General features: G+C 43.0%; 1 protein-coding gene across 1 annotated transcript; it reads right to left on the reverse strand.

Moving 5' to 3' along the window:
* Positions 1 to 9,420: 9,420 nt before the first annotated feature.
* On the reverse strand, positions 9,421 to 17,269 carry en2b (engrailed homeobox 2b). The gene is made up of 2 exons (XM_085389302.1): positions 15,508 to 17,269; positions 9,421 to 13,659 (listed from the first exon to the last, which is right to left on the reverse strand). Exons 1-2 carry the CDS (start codon positions 15,971 to 15,973, stop codon positions 13,343 to 13,345), a joined length of 783 nt encoding a protein of 260 aa, XP_085245428.1. The 5' UTR covers positions 15,974 to 17,269; the 3' UTR covers positions 9,421 to 13,342.
* Positions 17,270 to 18,358: the final 1,089 nt, after the last annotated feature.

Here is an 18,358-nt window from a genome sequence, read left to right on the forward strand (position 1 = left end):
TGTATCATCAGATCTGAGCCTGTGAAAGGCGAGGAGCAGAGCTGTCAGCTGATCACCACCTGGTGGTGATTTGGATCAGGTGGCAGATGAAAATGCTAGACAGGCCTTGTGTACCAATTCAATTCAGTCCAATTTTGTTTATTTATAAAGCACCAAATCACAACAACAGTCGCCTCAAGGTGCTTTATATTGTAAGGTTGACCCTACAATAATACATGCAGAGGAAAAACCAACAATCATATGACCCTCTATGAACAAGCACTTTGGCAACAGTGGGAAGGAAAAACTCCCTTTTAACTTTTAACAGGAAGAAACCTCCGACAGAACCAGGCTCAGGGAGGGGCGGGGCCATCTGCTGCGACTGGTTGGGATGAGAGAAGGAAGACAGGATAAAAGACATGCTGTGGAAGAGAGACAGAGATTAATAACAGATATGATTCAATGCAGAGAGGTCTGTTAACACATAGACCCAAACATATAGTGAGAATGTGCTGGGGACATCTGGCAGAGGCCCTGGTCTATGACATTTTCAGTGGCATCTCACTAATTTAACTCTCTTTTTGCCAGGCTGACAAAAAGTCAGAATTCTGTTGAGCTAACGTTAACTATTCAGTTCAATTCAATAAAACTTTATTGATCCTGAAGGTTGACCCCGAAGGAAATTGGGTTAAGGCTGCCTACCTTTGCCAGCGCCATCTTACCCTTCCGACCATACATACATTACACAACATCACATGGGGTAGACAGGTCAGAGAGGTATATGCACAACAGGAGGAAAGACGAGGAGAAAAAAGAACTCCCCCCAGACTGAGCTCCAACAGGAAGATCAGTTTGAGAACAGAAAAGTGAGTGTAGGTCTGTGTCAGTGTACATGCGTATGTGTGTGTGTTCCGTGTTCAACCGAGATAAAGTGTCACTTCACCCGGTTAAGCAAAAGTCAACAATCTTCGGTCGACTCGGGTGGCCTTGAAGGAGGGGGAAGAGAGTCACAGTCTTGTTATCTAAAGGAGAATTGTTATTCCCGTCAACTTTTGCCTTGAGCATCCAGCTGGCGCCAGGGGGGCCGCATGAGATAAAAATGATAGTTGTTTTGGTTAGTGCGAACAAACTGCTTCCAATTTTACAGTTGGTCTAATGTCCGTCACTGGTCACAGGTCTCTCAATTCCCGTTGTTCTTCTTCAAGGTCTTATCCATATTACAGAGCCAGGAGCTTCTCCAAGACCGTATCCATATGGTGTTCCAAAAAACACAGTCTGAGTACTCACAGCCCTGCCCATCGTCTATCATGTTGGCCAGCCTTGTGGGATTTTGAACAGCTGTAGCTGCTTCTTGTTCTTCGATAAGCCAGGTCCAAGCCAGCTCCAATCAGCCAGAACTCTGTTATCTACCTAATTGGTAGATCTCATTCAATGTCCTCCATCGAGAGTGTCGCCAGACACACGACGCAACCGACCATCGAGTATCCAGCAGCAAACATCTCCGCAGGACAGTCGGGCTCTCCCAAGCCCAGGAGTTGTCAGTTTCGTTAAGGGACTAGTTGATCAAATCCATAATTCTTCTTTAGGTTTTTAGAGAACAAGTCTGGGAGACTCTCTTAGGGTTAGAGAATAAGCGAGACTATACAATAGACATGAGAAGCCAAGCAGGAAAGATAAGGGATAGGGGGAAAGTGTGACTGCCTCCAGAGCCAAGCTGGTGAGTAGCCCAGTAATAACTTTGTAATAACTTTCTTCACAAATAAATTATTTAAGACTCTTTTTCTCCAGTTGTTGCTTCTGAGAGAAGTCCTAAATATGATCGACCCATCCCTATTAATGGACCTTGTACCACAGGCCTTCAAGCTGGCAGGAGTTAAACCACTACTTTAAAAAAAATCACATGACCCAGCTGGCTTAGCTAATTAATGACCGATCTCCAACCTTAGTTTTTTCTAAACATTTCTTGCAAAAGTAGCTAACTAATCATGTGCAGGTTTATTTGAAGAGTTTCAGTGAAGTATCAGAACTAAGCACAGTACAAAAACAGCTTTAGTGACGATTACAAATGATCTTCTTATGACTCTGACATAAAAAGATTAAGACCAGCACAAACTCATCTCCGTGCTGGTCCTCCTAGACCTCCTACTGCAGATTCTGTTGACCATAAAATTTTATTTTAGTGATTAGAGCGTGCAGTTACTGTTACAGGTACTGTGCTGCAGTGGTTTCAATCATATCTATTGAATGGAGTTAATTTTGTTCAGTGAACTCATCTCCATATGTGTCCTGTTAGACCTCAGTTCAGCAATACCACAGATAAGTGTGTTTATGCATGCTCAATCTTCCAGGTAAGGAAATCATGACCCTGATGAAGGCCACAAGCCGAAACGCGTTGGTCAATTATTAAAGTTGTTCATCTTCCCTCAAGTGTTGCTGGAGTTCCTGCTTTGTGAATTCTTTCATCCTCTCCATGCACCTTGGAAGCAGGTGAAGTTGTGCCAGAAAGGTTTTGCTGCGAGGTAAGGAAATCCCAAAAAGTTGATTCCATTTATCTGGACGTAGCATTTTCAGTGGGAGAAATTTGAATGATGACTGAAACAAGCACCACTCACTAACAATGAGCCGTGAGGCCAGTTTCATGATTATATGATTATTTCTTATTCTCTGGTGCTTTGATTATGATTATGTCTTATTCTTGGTGAGGGATTAGTTCTTCTGTTCATGGTATTTCTCTGGATTATGAGTCAAATGCTGTTTACTTTGTGATACTGTGTTTATTATTGTATTAGTAGGTTTTGTTCAGTGTCAAGTCCGCCTTTCTGTCTAGCCCAGGTCTTGGTAAAGTGTGGTTTCCTGTTTTATTGTGAAGGTCTGTGTCTTATGTTAGTGTGTCCAGCTTCGCTCTCCCTGTCTCGTCAGCCCTGATCTCTCCCAGCTGTGTCTCCCTCCTGTCTTCCATTCCCTGATTACCTCCCTGTGTATATTAGCCCTGTGTTGCCTTTGCTCAGTGTCGCGTTGTCCCCTCAGATCCTGCCTGTGTGTTCCAGTTAGTGGTTTCATGTTTGGTGCCAGCAATAAAGCTGAAGTTTTCAGTTACATTTACGTCTCTGAGTCCTGCACTTGGATCCACATCTCCACCTGCCCGCACACAGAGCCCTGACACATGATCATTATGAAAAGCATCACGATCACTGATCAATGGCTATGAGTAGCATTTACAGAGAGTTGGGGAATGGCTGCAATCACAGCATAGTAAGATGGTGAAAGATGTACCCTTAGGCCCCCTCCTCGATTCAGAGATGGTCTTTCCCTTTTCACGTAAATGGCCTCCTTGACTCCGCGCTCAGACCAGCGTTCCTCCCTGTCCAGGATGTTACATCCTCATCACTGAAAGAGTGTCCACTGGCCTGTAGGTGTAAATAGACTGCAGAGTCCTGGCTCAACCCAACCTGGTTTCATCTCATCTTAAAATCCTCGTAGTACCATATCACCCGAGTAGAGCACTTCGCTCTTAGACTGTTGGTTCACTCGTGGTTCCTTGGATATTCAAAAGTAGAATAGGAGGTGAGCCTTCAGCTTTCGGGTTCCTCTTCTGTGGAACCAGCTTCCAGCTTGGATTCAAAAGACAGACACCCTCTCTGCTTTTAGGATAGGGCTTAAAACTTTCCCTTTTCATTTAGCATACAGGGTGGGGTTCAGATCCCCACCCGACTTACATCTACCCCGGATATAGATGTAAATCGAGAGTTTCCCTTTAAGCTCTGCTATCTCTTCACCATGTACAGCGTCCACATTGTTGCAGCCGCAGCACCAATCCGTCTGTTAAATTCCCGCTCCCATCTCCCTGAGATACTTAAATTAAGACTGACCTTGTGCAAGAGAATAATGCAAATTGAATTAATTAATAATATGTATACTATAAATTTAAGAAAAACAGTTGCAACACGGTATAATATAGAAATATATGTGTAGAATATTATGCCTGACTAAGGTGTGTTCACAGGAAGTGTTATTGTAAAGTTTCACCAAGAATGGTTTGAATGAATTCCTGAAGCATTCTTTACGGCAGCAGGTACACATTAGTCTGAGGGAGAACTAGCTCTGCTGCCTCAGTGGAGTGTGTATGATGGGCTGTCCATGACGGAGAACCATTGTTTCATGACCATACTTCTGCAGAAAGTATGGTCTGCTCATCCCCTTATTAGACAAAGCGATTCTGGAAAGCCTCGGACGACTCAGGAGCAGGGAGACTATATTCAGTGGGGATGGAATGCTGCTGACCTCAACTTTGGATATAGCCAGGAGGTGGAAGGAATACACTGAAGACCTCCTTAATCCTACTGTCACGCCTTCCATAATGGAAGCGGATCCTGGGGATGAGGGGGACCCTTGCCTATCACTGGGGGTTAGGTCACTGATGCAGTTAAACAAATGCTCAAGAAGGGGTGTGTGCTCCAACTGTAGGGGGATCGCAATCATCAGCAAAAACTTTTGTGCCAGGCTACCAAAGAAGAGAGTTGAACTTGAAAGTTGATTCAGAAGCAAAAATGTGGTTTTTGTCTCTCAGAATAGCTTACTTATTTCAGCACCACATGGTGGCCCAGTACACACCAGTTTACGGCATGTAACAACACTTTACAACAACAAAATATATTAACAAATCAGGATGAATCAATGGAGCATAACATCTTAAATTCCAACAGAAATTTACATAATGAAGATCAAAAATGACAAACAATGCAAATTCAATTCAGTCTAATTCAGTTTTATTTATATAGCATCAAATCACAACAACAGTTGCTTTATGTTGTAGACCATACAATAATATAGACTCTAAAATAATACATAGACCAGTAAATCAAAGCAATTACCAAAATGAAATATTTGCCCAAAATGACAGTCAAACAATACTTTAAAACCACTTGTTTTATAAAGCTGAACTAATTGTTCACAAATGAGTAGCATGGTAACATAATGGCATTTCAGTGTTACACACTGCAATTTTTATGTAAACTGAAAGAGCAACAAAAATGATCTAAAAGGAGAACAACCATTCAGTGGCATTCATAACACTGTTTTCTATTTTTTTAAAAACATAAAGAACATAACAAAATATTTTAATATGGTTTAATATACTGAAGTGAAATACTGGCCTGTGTTCTCTATGACTACAGTATAGTACTCTTGTTTACTTTGTTTGTTTGTTTTTAATGAAAGCCCCGGGCCTTTATGTCATTAAGAAATTACTACAGAAATTTCTGCATTTTAAGTAATTAGTGAGTGTCATGTAGACACTTGGGTCAAGTGATGGCTTTTTAAGTAATGGTTTAATCACTGCCAGCTGGAAGGCTTGTGGTACATTAATAGGGATCGATCATATTTAAGATTTAGGCATTCATTTATAGCAGAACTTTGAGCAGCCTTGTAGGAATAGAGTCGAAATAAATGTCAGAAGAACTAAAGCAGCTGTTCGTCTGTGAGATGGTTATGAATAATTTCTCAAATAATGGTTACAGTTTTTTTGTCAGAGCTCTAACTTTGTCGGTCTGGCTACAGCGCTGACATGAAATCTGGGGTCGATCTTTTTTTTCCAGTTAATAACAAATAATAAGGTGTCCTACCTTTACAGAGGGCTTTTTTGTAGAGCAACAAACTCTTTTTCAAGGCTAAGTGAAGATCTATTTCAGTGGCCGGCTTTAATTTGCACAATTGTAAGTTATACTAGGGAGTTAAGTACTTCTGATTTGACGTTGTCTTTTTCAGCAGAGTCCAAGTGTCCAAGGTCAAGCGATGTGAGAAATGCACTGACTATGAACTATTAACAAGATAACCTTTGTGGGAATTGAGTTTCGGTGGCTTCTCTGCACAGTGTTGGGATATGGCATTGAAGAAGATAACAGTGAAGGAACTATATCCTTAAACTTAGTTACAACACTTTGGGAAAGACAACTACTGGAATGAAATGTATTTTTCATTTTCTCAATTCAATTCAATTCAGTAGTGACCTTAAGGTTCTAAATGCTTAAATGTTCAGTTTCTTTGCCGTATGTCGAGCACCAGAGTGTAAATCGAATGGTGGGTGGGCTCATTTATATTTTGAGAGAAAGCACGCGAGTCTAATAACAGATTAAATGCATGTTTGATGCTGTCAATTTAAGCATCTACATGAATGCTAAAATCACTCGTTATAATAATTTTATCTGAACTGAGCAGAAAATCAGATAAAAAGTTTGAGAATTCACATAGAAACTGTGCTTAAAGGCCAGAAAGATTAAAAAACAACAAATCAAAGCATGGAAAGGTGAAAAGTCAGGTTTTCAAATGAATTCAGTTCAGTTTTCAAATTCAAATTCAAATTTTATTTGTCACGTACACAGTCATACACAGTACGATATGTAGTGAAATGCTTGGACAACTGCTCGTGACCTAAAGAAAACAAAAAAGGAAAAGGCTATGAATAAGATAGGAAATAAATATGAAAAATTAAAAAGGGTAAATTTAACTAGGAAGGAATAAAATATAAATTAAGGTTAAAAATGAAATAACTGTACAACACAAATTAGAATGAAGGGTAAATTTAACTGGGAAGAATAAGATAAAATATATAAATTAAAGTTGAAAATAAAATAACTGTACAACAAAATACACAATATAGAACTATATAAGAATGTATGAAGAAATCTAAATATAAATAAATATATACACAATAACAGCAGCTGTACAAGTATTAACCGGAAATGAAGAATATAGTGACCAGTGTTGTGCAAAACCAAAGTCCAGAAAGTCCAGTGTGTGTGTAAGAACCATATGTGTGGGTCAGTACTGTGTGGTGGTGTGATTGAGAGACCGTATCGCCTGCAGGAAGAAGCTCCTCCTCAGTCTCTCTGTGTTGGTCTTCAGGGAGCGGAATCGCTTTCCTGACCTCAGCAGAGAGAACAGTCTGTTGTTGGGATGGCTGAGGTCCTTCACGATCTTCCTGGCCTTGGTCCAGCACCGCCTGCTGTAGATTGAGTGCAGGTCAGGGAGCTCGGAGCGGATGGTGCGCTCAGCTGACCGCACAACCCTCTGTAGAGCTCGTCTGTCCTGCATGGTGCTGTTCCCGAACCAGGTTAAGATGTTTCCCGCCAGGATGCTCTCTATGGTGCACGAGTAAAAGTTCCTGAGCACCTTGGAGGGCAGTTGGAAGTCTCTCAAGCGTCTGAGGTGGTAGAGACGCTGTCGGGCCTTTTTCACCACGGTGTTGATGTGACAGGACCATGACAGGTCCTGCGTGATGTGAACTCCGAGGTATTTGAAGCTGTCCACTCTCTCCACTGGGCACTCGTTGATGACGGGGGTCTGGTAGTTCCTCTCCTGCTTAGTGCTGAAGTCCACTATCAGCTCCTTTGTCTTACTGACGTTTAGAAGGAGGTTGTTCCTCTGGCACCAGTTCTCCAGATTCCTAATCTCCTTCAGGTAGGCCGTCTCGTTGTTATCAGAGATCAGGCCCACCACGACGGTGTCGTCAGCAAACTTGATGATGGTGGTGGAGCTGGTAGTGGCCACACAGTCATATGTGTACAAAGAGTACAGCAGGGGGCTCAGAACACACCCCTGGGGGGCTCCAGTGCTGAGAGTGGTGGAGGCTGAGACATGTCCGCCCATCCTTACTGCCTGTGGTCTGCCAGTTAGGAAGTTGGAGATCCACAGACACATAGATGAGCTGAGTCCCAGATGCTCCAGCTTGGTGGTGAGTGTGGAGGGAATTATGGTGTTAAATGCAGAGCTGTAGTCTATGAAGAGCATTTTAACATAATTCCCCCTTCTAGTGTCCAAGTGAGTGAGTGATGTGTGGAGGAGATGAGAGATGGCATCGTCTGTGGAACGATTTGGACGGTAAGCGAACTGTAGTGGGTCCAGTGTGTCTGGTAGTGAAGAAATGATGAAGTCTCTGACCAGGCGTTCAAAGCACTTCATCACTACTGAGGTGAGGGCTACAGGGCGATAGTCATTGAGAGAAGCAGGGTGGGGTTTCTTCGGGACAGGAACAATGATGGACTCTTTGAAGCATGTGGGGATCACCGACTGAGATAAAGAGATGTTGAATATCTCAGTGAACACAGGAGCTAGCTGGTATGCGCAGTCTCTGAGGATACGACCTGGGATGCCGTCTGGTCCTGCTGCTTTCCTGGTGTTCACTCTCTTGAAGGCTCTCCTTACTTCATGCTCGGAGATGACGAGCACGTTTCCGGTGCTGGCAGTATCTTCCTGTCTGCAGCCGTTAGCGCCGCTAACACTAGCATTGTTGGAGTCCTTAGCTGCAGCCTCGAAGCGAGCATAGAAAGTGTTCAGCTCGTCTGCCAGAGTCACGGCCGCGTTCGTCATACCGGTTGTTGGTGCTTTATAGTCCGTTATTGTCCTTAGTCCCCGCCACAGGCTCCTAGAGTCACTCTGTTGGAGTTGTGACTCTAGTTTCCTCCCGTAGCGCTGCTTCGCCTCTTTCACCGCCCTCCGCACGTTATATGACGCGGCTTTGTTTTAGTTGTATTTATACAGTGTTACAACATTAGTCACCTCAAGGAGCTTTATATTGTAGGATACCCTCTGCAATAATACAGAGAAAATCCCAACAATCAAACAACCCCCTTTGAGCAAGCTCTAGGCCACAGTGAGAAAGAAAAACTCCCTTTTAACAGGAAGAAACCTCAGGAAGTGGCAGCCATCTGCTGCGAGTGGTTGGAGGGTGACGAATTAAAACTCTGTCTGGGTTGTTGGTTGATTAACAAGCTGGAGTGAAGGATTGTTGCCACCTCTGACACAGTCTAACACCCACAGGATGACAGCATGAGAATAGCTGCAATTTATAGTTTGTAGAATTGATGTTTTTATGAGTTTTTGTATTCAAATGTTTTTGTATTCATGCATCTCATCACCCTGTTAATATAGAAACACAATCTAAGCTCAGGATAAAAAACCCTTAAGCTCTAAAATCTCCCAGCATGGTCCAATAGAGGGTCCAGTGTTACCTGCCGAGGTGTGAAAAAAGTCATCTGTCCCTAAACCCAGCCAAGTGCTTTTGGTGCCTTAACATAACCAAGCTACAATTTAAAATGGAAAGTTAAACTCATTGTGTTTAATCACATATAAATAAGAATACATGATCAAAGATATGATAAAAACATGTTAGTGTCCCTGCAAAGATGTCCTGGCTACACCTTTGCCACCTGCTGCTTTTTGCATGGACACCAAAAGCATTTTGGTTCTATGGCCAATATGCTCCCAACCCTCAACCTCCTGCACCCCCAGCTCCTTTTGACTGACATCCCCAGACTTTGCATCAAAACCCAACTCACAACAAGCCCCCCCCCCCCCCCCACCCCATCCCCCCTCCACCCCCCACCCCCAAGTCAAGACTAGCTCTGCTCATCAAGTCAGAGACCGTTGGGCGTTACTTCCACATACAAGCCAGCTAAGAAAGGAAATGCAGATGAAGGCTTCTGCAGCCATTCAGAAACCCCAGGTCGCTGTTGCTGCTGCTGCCAGTGAACGCGCCTCAGACAAATCTCTGGCTTTTGGTTAATGGATCTCCCTCTGCTCTCCACATTTCATTCTGCTTCTGTTTGATTTTTCTTACCATGCACCGATGTTCAGGTAAACTGCCCTCAGACATAAACGTGTTTGTAAGATTTCAGTGATGCTATCAGGGTACTCTTTGGGCTCTGAATTTGCAGATAATTTTGGCTGTTGCTTTTCTACTGGTTTACCCTAATTTGTACAACACAGGAACGCTTGGTTTGTACTGATACATAATACTTAGATATGGATTGAAATGAATAATCTCTGGAAGCATTTTCTTGTGAATGAAAAGTCAAATTAACAACAGTTATTATTCAGAATTACGCTCCTTATTTGAGACTGGCTTATTTTTCAACGTGTGTCTTGCAAAAGGACAATCTATAACTGAATGATTTGCTGGATATTGCACTCTATAGATGGTTTCTAGTTTTAGCTGAAATAATGACCTTTTTATTCTCATATCATTCGTCTGTCTCTTGTCAGTCTCTTCTGCTCTTGTTTCAAATTGAATTTCAAGTAGTGTTGGTGTGCAAATTGCAAATGATCCTGAATTAAACATTATAATGAAAATGTGAGGGAAACCATGTAGATGCAGCTATGCAGCGGTCCTGAAGATCAAAGAATAAAGACGGTCAACTAATCTGGTTCAGATTTTCCCACATTAAGGAGTTTTGGGTGCAAGCCTGGCAGATATGTCGCTGTTAGTGTTGTCAGGCACCATATAGGGTGAGGCTTTTGGAAGTGACTGCATGTCTCGGTTCCTGCCCAAACTGCAGCTGAGGGAATTTGAAATTGTGCTCATGGTGAACACACTGTGTTGCATTCTGTCACACGTGGTCACAACTGAAATACGGAAACTGAGTGTAAATGATTTCTTTATGTGTGTGTGTGTCTGTAAATAAAATTATATGTGTGCGATGAATAGTTTCTTGGGTGTGTTCATGATTTCCATCAGTTTAAAGCCATAAGGGCTACTGCACCAATGATGTGATTGGAGATGAGAGTTTTTGAAACTGTTCTGTCACATGGGCCAATTTTGTATCCCAAAAATGCCTAGGTTAATAATCATGGATAGTTTCTTTCCAACTACACTGACGTGCTCCATATGGGTTATGTCAAATATGGAACTGTTTTTTATTTTAAAATAAAAGTCTCAAATAAATTTACAAATATTAAATCTCTCCATGATGAAGATACCCCTCTGCCCTCTTAATTTTTATCCGGACCCTAGCCCATGGCCTTAAATGTCATTCTACTGAGGGCTGCTGTGTGAAAAGCTTGCAATCATCGGGTCAACAAACTCAAAATTAAAATAATACACTTTTAGGAGGTTTAGAAGGTTTTTTTTTAAAGATGCCCTTTGGAAATGTATGGAAAACACCTGGAGATACATTTTAAAGGAACAGAAAAGTAACTTCTTCAGATTAGCTTTCTTTTTTAATGCTCTTTGTAATAAAAGTGGACCACAACTATCAGCTAAAATCGAAATTGTGATAAAGAGCTTTTGGCGATGATTGTATCTGACATGCTGTGGCTGAACTTCACAGCCTGAACAGGACCTGTGCAGTAAGTGGAGCAGATTACGGTAAAATGCAAACATTTTACGAAATGAACACCTGGGTTTTGAGTAGAGGTGCAGACGTGTTGAGCGCGTAACTTTGTGTGCAGACCGCAGGTGTCCTCCCTGTTGCGCTCTCATTATGTCATCCTAATCAGTATCAACACATTTCATTTTTTTAAAGTTACTTTTTTCCTTTTTTTTTCTTCTTTTGTCTTTTTGATGAATTTCGTGTTGTGAAATAAAAATATCTTAAAAGTCAAGTCTGCATTGTTGTCGTTTATTTACAATGACACCATTATAATATAAATTATTTACACGTTGTATATAAAAGAGAACCTCGGATGAGAGGGGAAAACACTAATATTTCATCTTTAAAAATATCGATTTCAAAAAGTCCCATTTGCCATATAGAAAACAGCCGCTCTCTTAACACCGTAATACTTTAAGGCAGAAACGTTTCCAGGTGCCTAACTCAATCCCAGAAAACATGACTGAGGCTTTAACATAAAATAAAGAAGTCCAAACATTCACTGCATCGTAACAATACGATTTGGTTCGGAGCCGGCAAACGTGTTCAAACAGAAAAATGATTGCAGGAAAAATAAGTTATGTAAACACCTGCGCGCGGGTGGATGTTTATTGCATTTAAAATAAGAGTACAAAGTATCTTCGTTAACAACAACAGGAAGTGTGTTCTTGAACATTCTCGGGTTGCCTGGAGGCCTCAGGATGATGCGGTTTGATATGAATGGAAATTTTAGCTATGGTCTACTGGCTTTTTAAGGCGATAGTTTATTTTTCGAAATGTCGTTGGCTTTCGGGAGAAAGTTAAAATAATAATAATAATAATAATAATAATAATAATAATAATAATAATAATAATAATAATAATAATAATAATAGCTAAAATCAGAAAATTCAAAGCCGGTTGTGTTAAGTTGTGTGCGCATCTACTGGCAGATATCTGAGAGCAATTTTGCTGCTAAACACTGGTCACCAGATTTAAAGCACACCTTTAACTCCAGACATACCGTGAGGTCTCACATTCCGCATCCGGGCGCAGTGCGGCACCTGAAGGCCGCACAGGGCTGCTTCCACCACAACAAGCAGACCCGCAGGTCAACATTCAATACAGTCCAGCGGCATGACACAGCAAGAACAAAGAGGAAGCAAGAGGCGCTGCAGAAATGAGCCCCGTGGTCAGAAAGTACAGTAAGACAGGGAGAACACAGCGGACCGTTTGTCCACGCCACAGTTCCCGGAATGCAACAGAAAGAAATCTTTGGATATTAGCTCAGAGTTTTCAGACAGGGCTGCAGTGCGCGTGATGCTTGATCGCGTGATCACCTGCTCTCGAGCCCGTCGTGGTTTCGGCTGCAGCTGGAGCCATTTTCCTCCTCTGCAGGCCCACAATATCTAAGTTCTATCCACTCTGCTTTTTCTGTGCGGGCAGTTAGGCCACACTGCAGCGCGATCACTGTCACACATGGTTTGTTAGTTTTTATTTATTTTTAATTCCACGATTCGAAATCTCTTGTGGGCACGATGTAGCAGGCACGCAGGTAGGATGTGTCACATGACGCTGACACCTACTAAACCAGGAACATGGCTCCTCAGCTGTTGTCCGAACACCTTTGACCCTGTTTGTTCCGGGTTTCCATCGAGTGGAATCCCCGGCCTGCAGTCAGGTCACAGTAACAGAGGTCTGCCAGGAACCAGCGACTTTAAACTAATTCAAGCTGCGGAGTACACTTAACTGTTTTAAAAGTAGTTCTTAAAGTCGTTTATTTATTTTTATTCTACCTAAAGATATGTTATCCCATACTTCGATGAGACTGGAATTTATTATATGTCTTCTCGGTCAATTTTAACAGAGCAGCATTAGTATTAATTGTTCGCCATGTCCGCAGATATTTCCGTTGGACCCTGAATGCCACATTGGTCGCGGTTTCAGGCTGCAGCGAGTGAAAACGGTGGAGATTCCGGCTGTGACATGAATGCGGCTCCATCTTGACTTGAGCTGGGCCTCGTCATATCTACAGCCCTGAGTACACAGTATACAGCCGTAATATCTCTGTCACAAACAGAGAGGTGTGTGTGTGTGTGTGTGTGTGTGTGTGTGTGTGTGTGTGTGTGTGTGTGTGTGTGTGTGTGTGTGTGTGTGTGTGTGTGTGTGTGTGTGTGTGTGTGTAATTGAAATATGAACGCTGGTGATTTTATTGCATGTTCAGAGTCAACTGTCATCCTCTAGTCGCTGTCCGACTTGGCGTCCTTGGCTGTCGAGTGGTTGTACAGTCCCTGCGCCATGAGATGCAGCGCCAGAGAGTTTTTATTCCCGGATGCCTTCTTGATTTTGGCACGCTTGTTCTGGAACCAGATTTTGATCTGAGACTCGTTGAGACCGAGGTCCCGGGCCAGGCTCTGCCTCCGTTGTTCGGTCAGGTAGCGGTTGTTCTGGAACTCTGTTTTTAACCGCTGGAGCTGCTCCGCGGTGAAGGCCGTCCGAGGCCGTTTGTCTTCTTTACTCGGGGTCGGCGCGTTCTTTGGTTTGCGAGATCTGGGCCCTGAAGTGCAGCGGGAGTGAAACAAATGACAGCCAGTGGTTAGAGTCAGTACCGTGGACTTTTCACACGTCACATTTTTACACCTCAGCTGTACTTACAAAAATGAAACGGGCTCAGTTATGAGTGGAAAACGTCTCTGTTCACATTTGCGCCAAATTAGGCAAATTTATCCTCGCGGCCAGGACTCACGTGACCTCCTGACAAAGCTGTTTAGATTCGGACTGAAGAAGAAAGTCAGCGACATGGGGCTAATCTAGTTGATTAGTTTTTAGCAAGTCTAATCTTATTTTAAAGGACATATTGGTCACAACCTTTAATTCCATCCAACTGGATGCAATGGACCACACTGGGCATTAAGCACAGCTTAATGCTGAGGAGGAGAGGGTGCAGATGGGGGTGGGGTTTGGAGATGAGGAGGGATGGGGGCGTTGGGCGCCTCTTTCCCTCTCTGTAGCGTAGGAACTCTATTTTTTAAAAGTACTTTTCTTTTGTCTCTGCACTGACATTGAGGTGTTTCTGCCGTGGTGGGATCAGGTGGACCATCCATGAGAAATGATTGAACTCAGTGTAAAAGACAGTAGGCGTACCTGCTCAGTACAGAACTCCCCATCAGTACAGGTGCACATGAAGCAGCTGCGCTGAAGGCCTGCATGCACTCTGACCTGGTCACGCGCATCGGGACGCTGTAACGTGCGCCGGGGCTCAGGTAACCGGACCGGTGCGCGGACGGAATCATGCGAGGGAGGCTGCGGGCTCTCCGGCCAGGAGCCTTTCATGAACTCGATGAACGCTTTTTTCTTTCGATTCATCGATTTAAATAAATAAATAAATAAACAAATAAATATTTTTGTTAGGAATAAAAAAATAAATAAAAAAAACTCTTCCAAACGCGTCTTCGATACATGACTACGGTCTCTTCCTGTGCTCGGCTGCTGTGCTGTAGCATCGTTTTAGCAGCTGACATGGTGACAAAGGAAAAGTCCAAGTTTCCACGCATCCGCTGGCTGAATGAGCCGAGCCCGTTGCAAACTTCCACTTTAGCCCTAAAAACTCCCAGAGAGAGGGACAGGCTGGAAACAGGCTTCACCGCGATGCACCATAACGTGAGGGAAATGCTCCATTTGCAAACATTTACTACGCAGATGTGGGGTTTCTTCTTCTTCTTCTTCTTATCATCATCATTATTATTATTTATTTTATTTATTTTTTTTACAAGTGAGATGAAATAAAATAAAATTAACTTTGGAACTGTGTTCTTAAGCATTTTTAGATTGAACCGACGGACTTTGGATACACAGCCTTCACTTTTTAGACTACCCCATTGTCAAAAATATGCTAATAGAATATTAACAAAGAGGACTGGGGAACAATGGCGTTAACTTGGTTTTACTTCACTTCAATATCATTTAACTTTACTTTCGACTCATGTTTAATTTCGTCGTTTTTTCAGAGCACTTTCCAGCCGCTTCGTGGATTTTGTTTTTATTTTAAAGCTACATTCAGATTGAATTCTGTACAGAATAGAAACGAGTTTCCAATATGCGTCTAAATTCATGTGAAATCTGCGCTCAGACTGCTCCTGTCATTTCAGGTTTAAAGTATGAAATTATTACTCAAACATCAGTTGTGTTGATTTAATGATGAGTTGTTACAAGTGATGAGTATATTATATGAAGGTGGGGGTAGAGGCCATTACTTCGGCACTGCTCAGAAAATGATGCAATAGCAGCTTTTTGGCTCCTTCCTGAAATTCAGCCTTTAAAGTGACTCTGAATTGCAAAGAGGAGCTGCCTTTTCCTTCTTTTGCTTTTCATGAATTAGACCTGGATGAGGAATGTTTTTACTAACCTGATGACGGACGGTCCGAGTAGCGAGTACAATACACCCAAGCTGGCCACAGCATCGATTTGGCCGCTGTGGCAGTGCTGGCCTGAGGGCTGCGGCAGCAGTCATTAGCCGCCACATCGCCGGGCCTCCTGGCGTCAATGTCCGGATGCTGGTCTTCATGCTCTCCTGGGTTCTCCTCTTCTTTGCCTCCTGCTCCACCCTGCCGAGGGTTAGCACTTTTGGGAGGCTTTCTCCCTGTCAGCTCCTCTCTTTGTATGAGCACTCCAAGAGCGTCTCCCTGCCGATCCGGAGCCCCATCCTTCCTCTTCAGGCCGAAGTCCGGCCTCAAAATGTTGTCGATGTAAAAGTTAGTGATCCTGTGAGACTGTTGGTTGCCAGGTGGCTGCAAGAGGGGCAGGATGGCCCGGTTGGACTGCTCCCCGGAGTCCCGTGGGCGCTCTGGGTCTCGGCGAGCATTTCCTTCCATTCTGATGAAGCCTGAGCAGCTTCAGCACCTGCTCCCTTCCGCAGCGTAGTGTCTCCAATATCACTTTATTATCAGCTAATATCTATATTTGTCGCTGCAGTGAGAAGAGCGAGTTGGAGCGTGGCGCAGTAGTTTGTATTGTTTTCTGTGCAAACGCGCCTGTGGGGAATTTGACAAAGGAAAAAAAAACATGCTTCAGTTTGTGCTCCTCACTCCTCGACCTGCAGCTCACCTGCGTCACTTTGAATCTCATAAAACTCCATTTCGTTTGTTTGCTTTGTTAAATCACTCTTTTGATTTTCTTGCTCCCTGCACACAATTACTGACGCTCCAGCAGCTCCAAGTGCGCTCATCAAGACGCCGCTCAAATACTTTCACTACTGATTTTTGGTTTTCATTTCTGATTGGTTGCGAGACACTGCGATGACGTCGTACTACGGGTCGTTCAGACACGTGCCTCCGACCAATAGAGGCAGAGAGTTGGTGTCATGTGAGGTTCCGGAATTCCCGGGAGGCGCAAATTAATCCAATCCACTCAGTCACTTTACGGTGCATTCAGGTTCCAGCGGAAAATTCCACTTCTCTGAATGTTTGAAGGTTCCGTTTGACCTCTGGAGTCACACTAGCAGAAACAATACTCAGAAATTGGTGATGACATTATTTCAGTTCCACACAACTCCTTATTATCTCATTACAACTACAAGACAAACAGATAACGTGGGCAGACACGAAGAACGAAAGCTTTGATCTTCCAGGCGCTACCAATTCACATCCAACATCCCAATGGAAAACACGCAGCTCAGCAGCTCCATTTCCACGAAGGATTGAGAGGCTAGGCTTCCACTGACTGGGTTAGTTTCCTGCTCACACATAGTGATGAGCAGGGCTGGCTGTTTGCTCTCATAAGGTTATGAGCACACCTCTTTGGCTGTCATCTTGGAAAAAATAATTCATTTGCAATATCCTACAGAATCCTAACCGGCTGAAGGCCGCCTGCTCACTGCCATGACCTGTAATGGAAATGCCGCGCAAAGTTTTGGTGACTCGCGGGCTCATTCCAGCTCCTCTCACAGAGCCTGAATGCAGCACAAGTTTAGCATCAACACCTAAACACAAACAGCTTAACACCGATTACCGGGACCAAAGCGTGGGTCGGGGTTGGGTAGGCCTGTGGGGCTGTGGCGGTGTTGGAGGTCGGAGAGACAGTCCGCATTCTGACTGCCTGAATGATATTATTATTATTATTATTATTATTATTATTATTATTATTATTATTATTATTATTATTATTTATTAACTAATGATAAAATGGGCCTTTACAGCAAGCTTTAATACCTCAAGTGTGTGTGTGTGTGTGTGTGTGTGTGTGTGTGTGTGTGTGTGTGTGTTTATAATAGTTTCTTGTTCATGGTGCGTACTTTACCCCCGCATAAAATTGTTTAAAGGGGCCTGAGGGCCGATCTTCCTCCCGTCTGGGTGAAGATACAGTAAACAGAATATAGGGATGTATTTTCATCGTTGGGATGTTTTTCACTGAACTGGAACCAAAAAGGTTGTTTGGGGTTTGTTTGTTTTTTCAAATCTTTGGAAAAATATTCCCAAGCGTTTTTTTTTTTTTTTTTTTTACTGTTCCCATCCATTAGTCTTTTCTGTTTTGCCATCCTGCGTAAATATGCGCGCAAAGTCGTGCAGGGACGCATGTCTCTGTGCCCTGTGGGGCTCATTTTGTTGAAATTTTCAACAATGTAGTGGAATATAGCCTGTAAAATTTACACTGATATAAATACATCAATGCATATTGTCACTAACTTTAATATCCACGTGCTATTCAGCAGAAGAGCTCCCAGTTTCATAAACATGACCAAACACACGCAGTTCTGATGTAAAGCCAGCACTACAGCTGCGATCATTCATCAATAATCTCTGACAGTCCGATGAGTCTGTGTTTTCACTGATATAAATGTAAGCATATTACAAAGCAACTGCTACAGGAATTTTCTAGTGTGCGAAAGTTGGTTCAGAATGAAAGACAAATTGTAGCTGAATAAAATAAAGGAGCAAATAAGGTGGAAGTGAGAAAGTGATCCAATGAGGAAAAGTTTCAATAGAAGAAGAAAATCATGAAAGCGAGAAATGTGAGCGCGGACACACGCACACGCGCTGTAGTCACGCGCAGCTCGAATATTTAGCAGGACTGACACAACAAAAAGTGCACCGTGGGAGTTTTACAACACGTGAGGAATTATTTTTTAATTATGTACTGGTTTCTTCAAAGGTCTTGTGAAGCAGTGGTCTTGAGTAGTCAAGTAATAATTTTCTGCCTTCGGTTGAAATAAAAACAAACTCAGTGCGGGATGTGACGCAGCAGTCAGTGAATTCAGAGGC

The sequence above is a fragment of the Rhamphochromis longiceps genome, linkage group LG18 (genome assembly GCF_057381845.1).
Source record: "Rhamphochromis longiceps isolate RC_006_pf linkage group LG18, R_longiceps_female_GT1.1, whole genome shotgun sequence".
In the NCBI taxonomy this organism is placed as follows: domain Eukaryota; kingdom Metazoa; phylum Chordata; class Actinopteri; order Cichliformes; family Cichlidae; genus Rhamphochromis; species Rhamphochromis longiceps.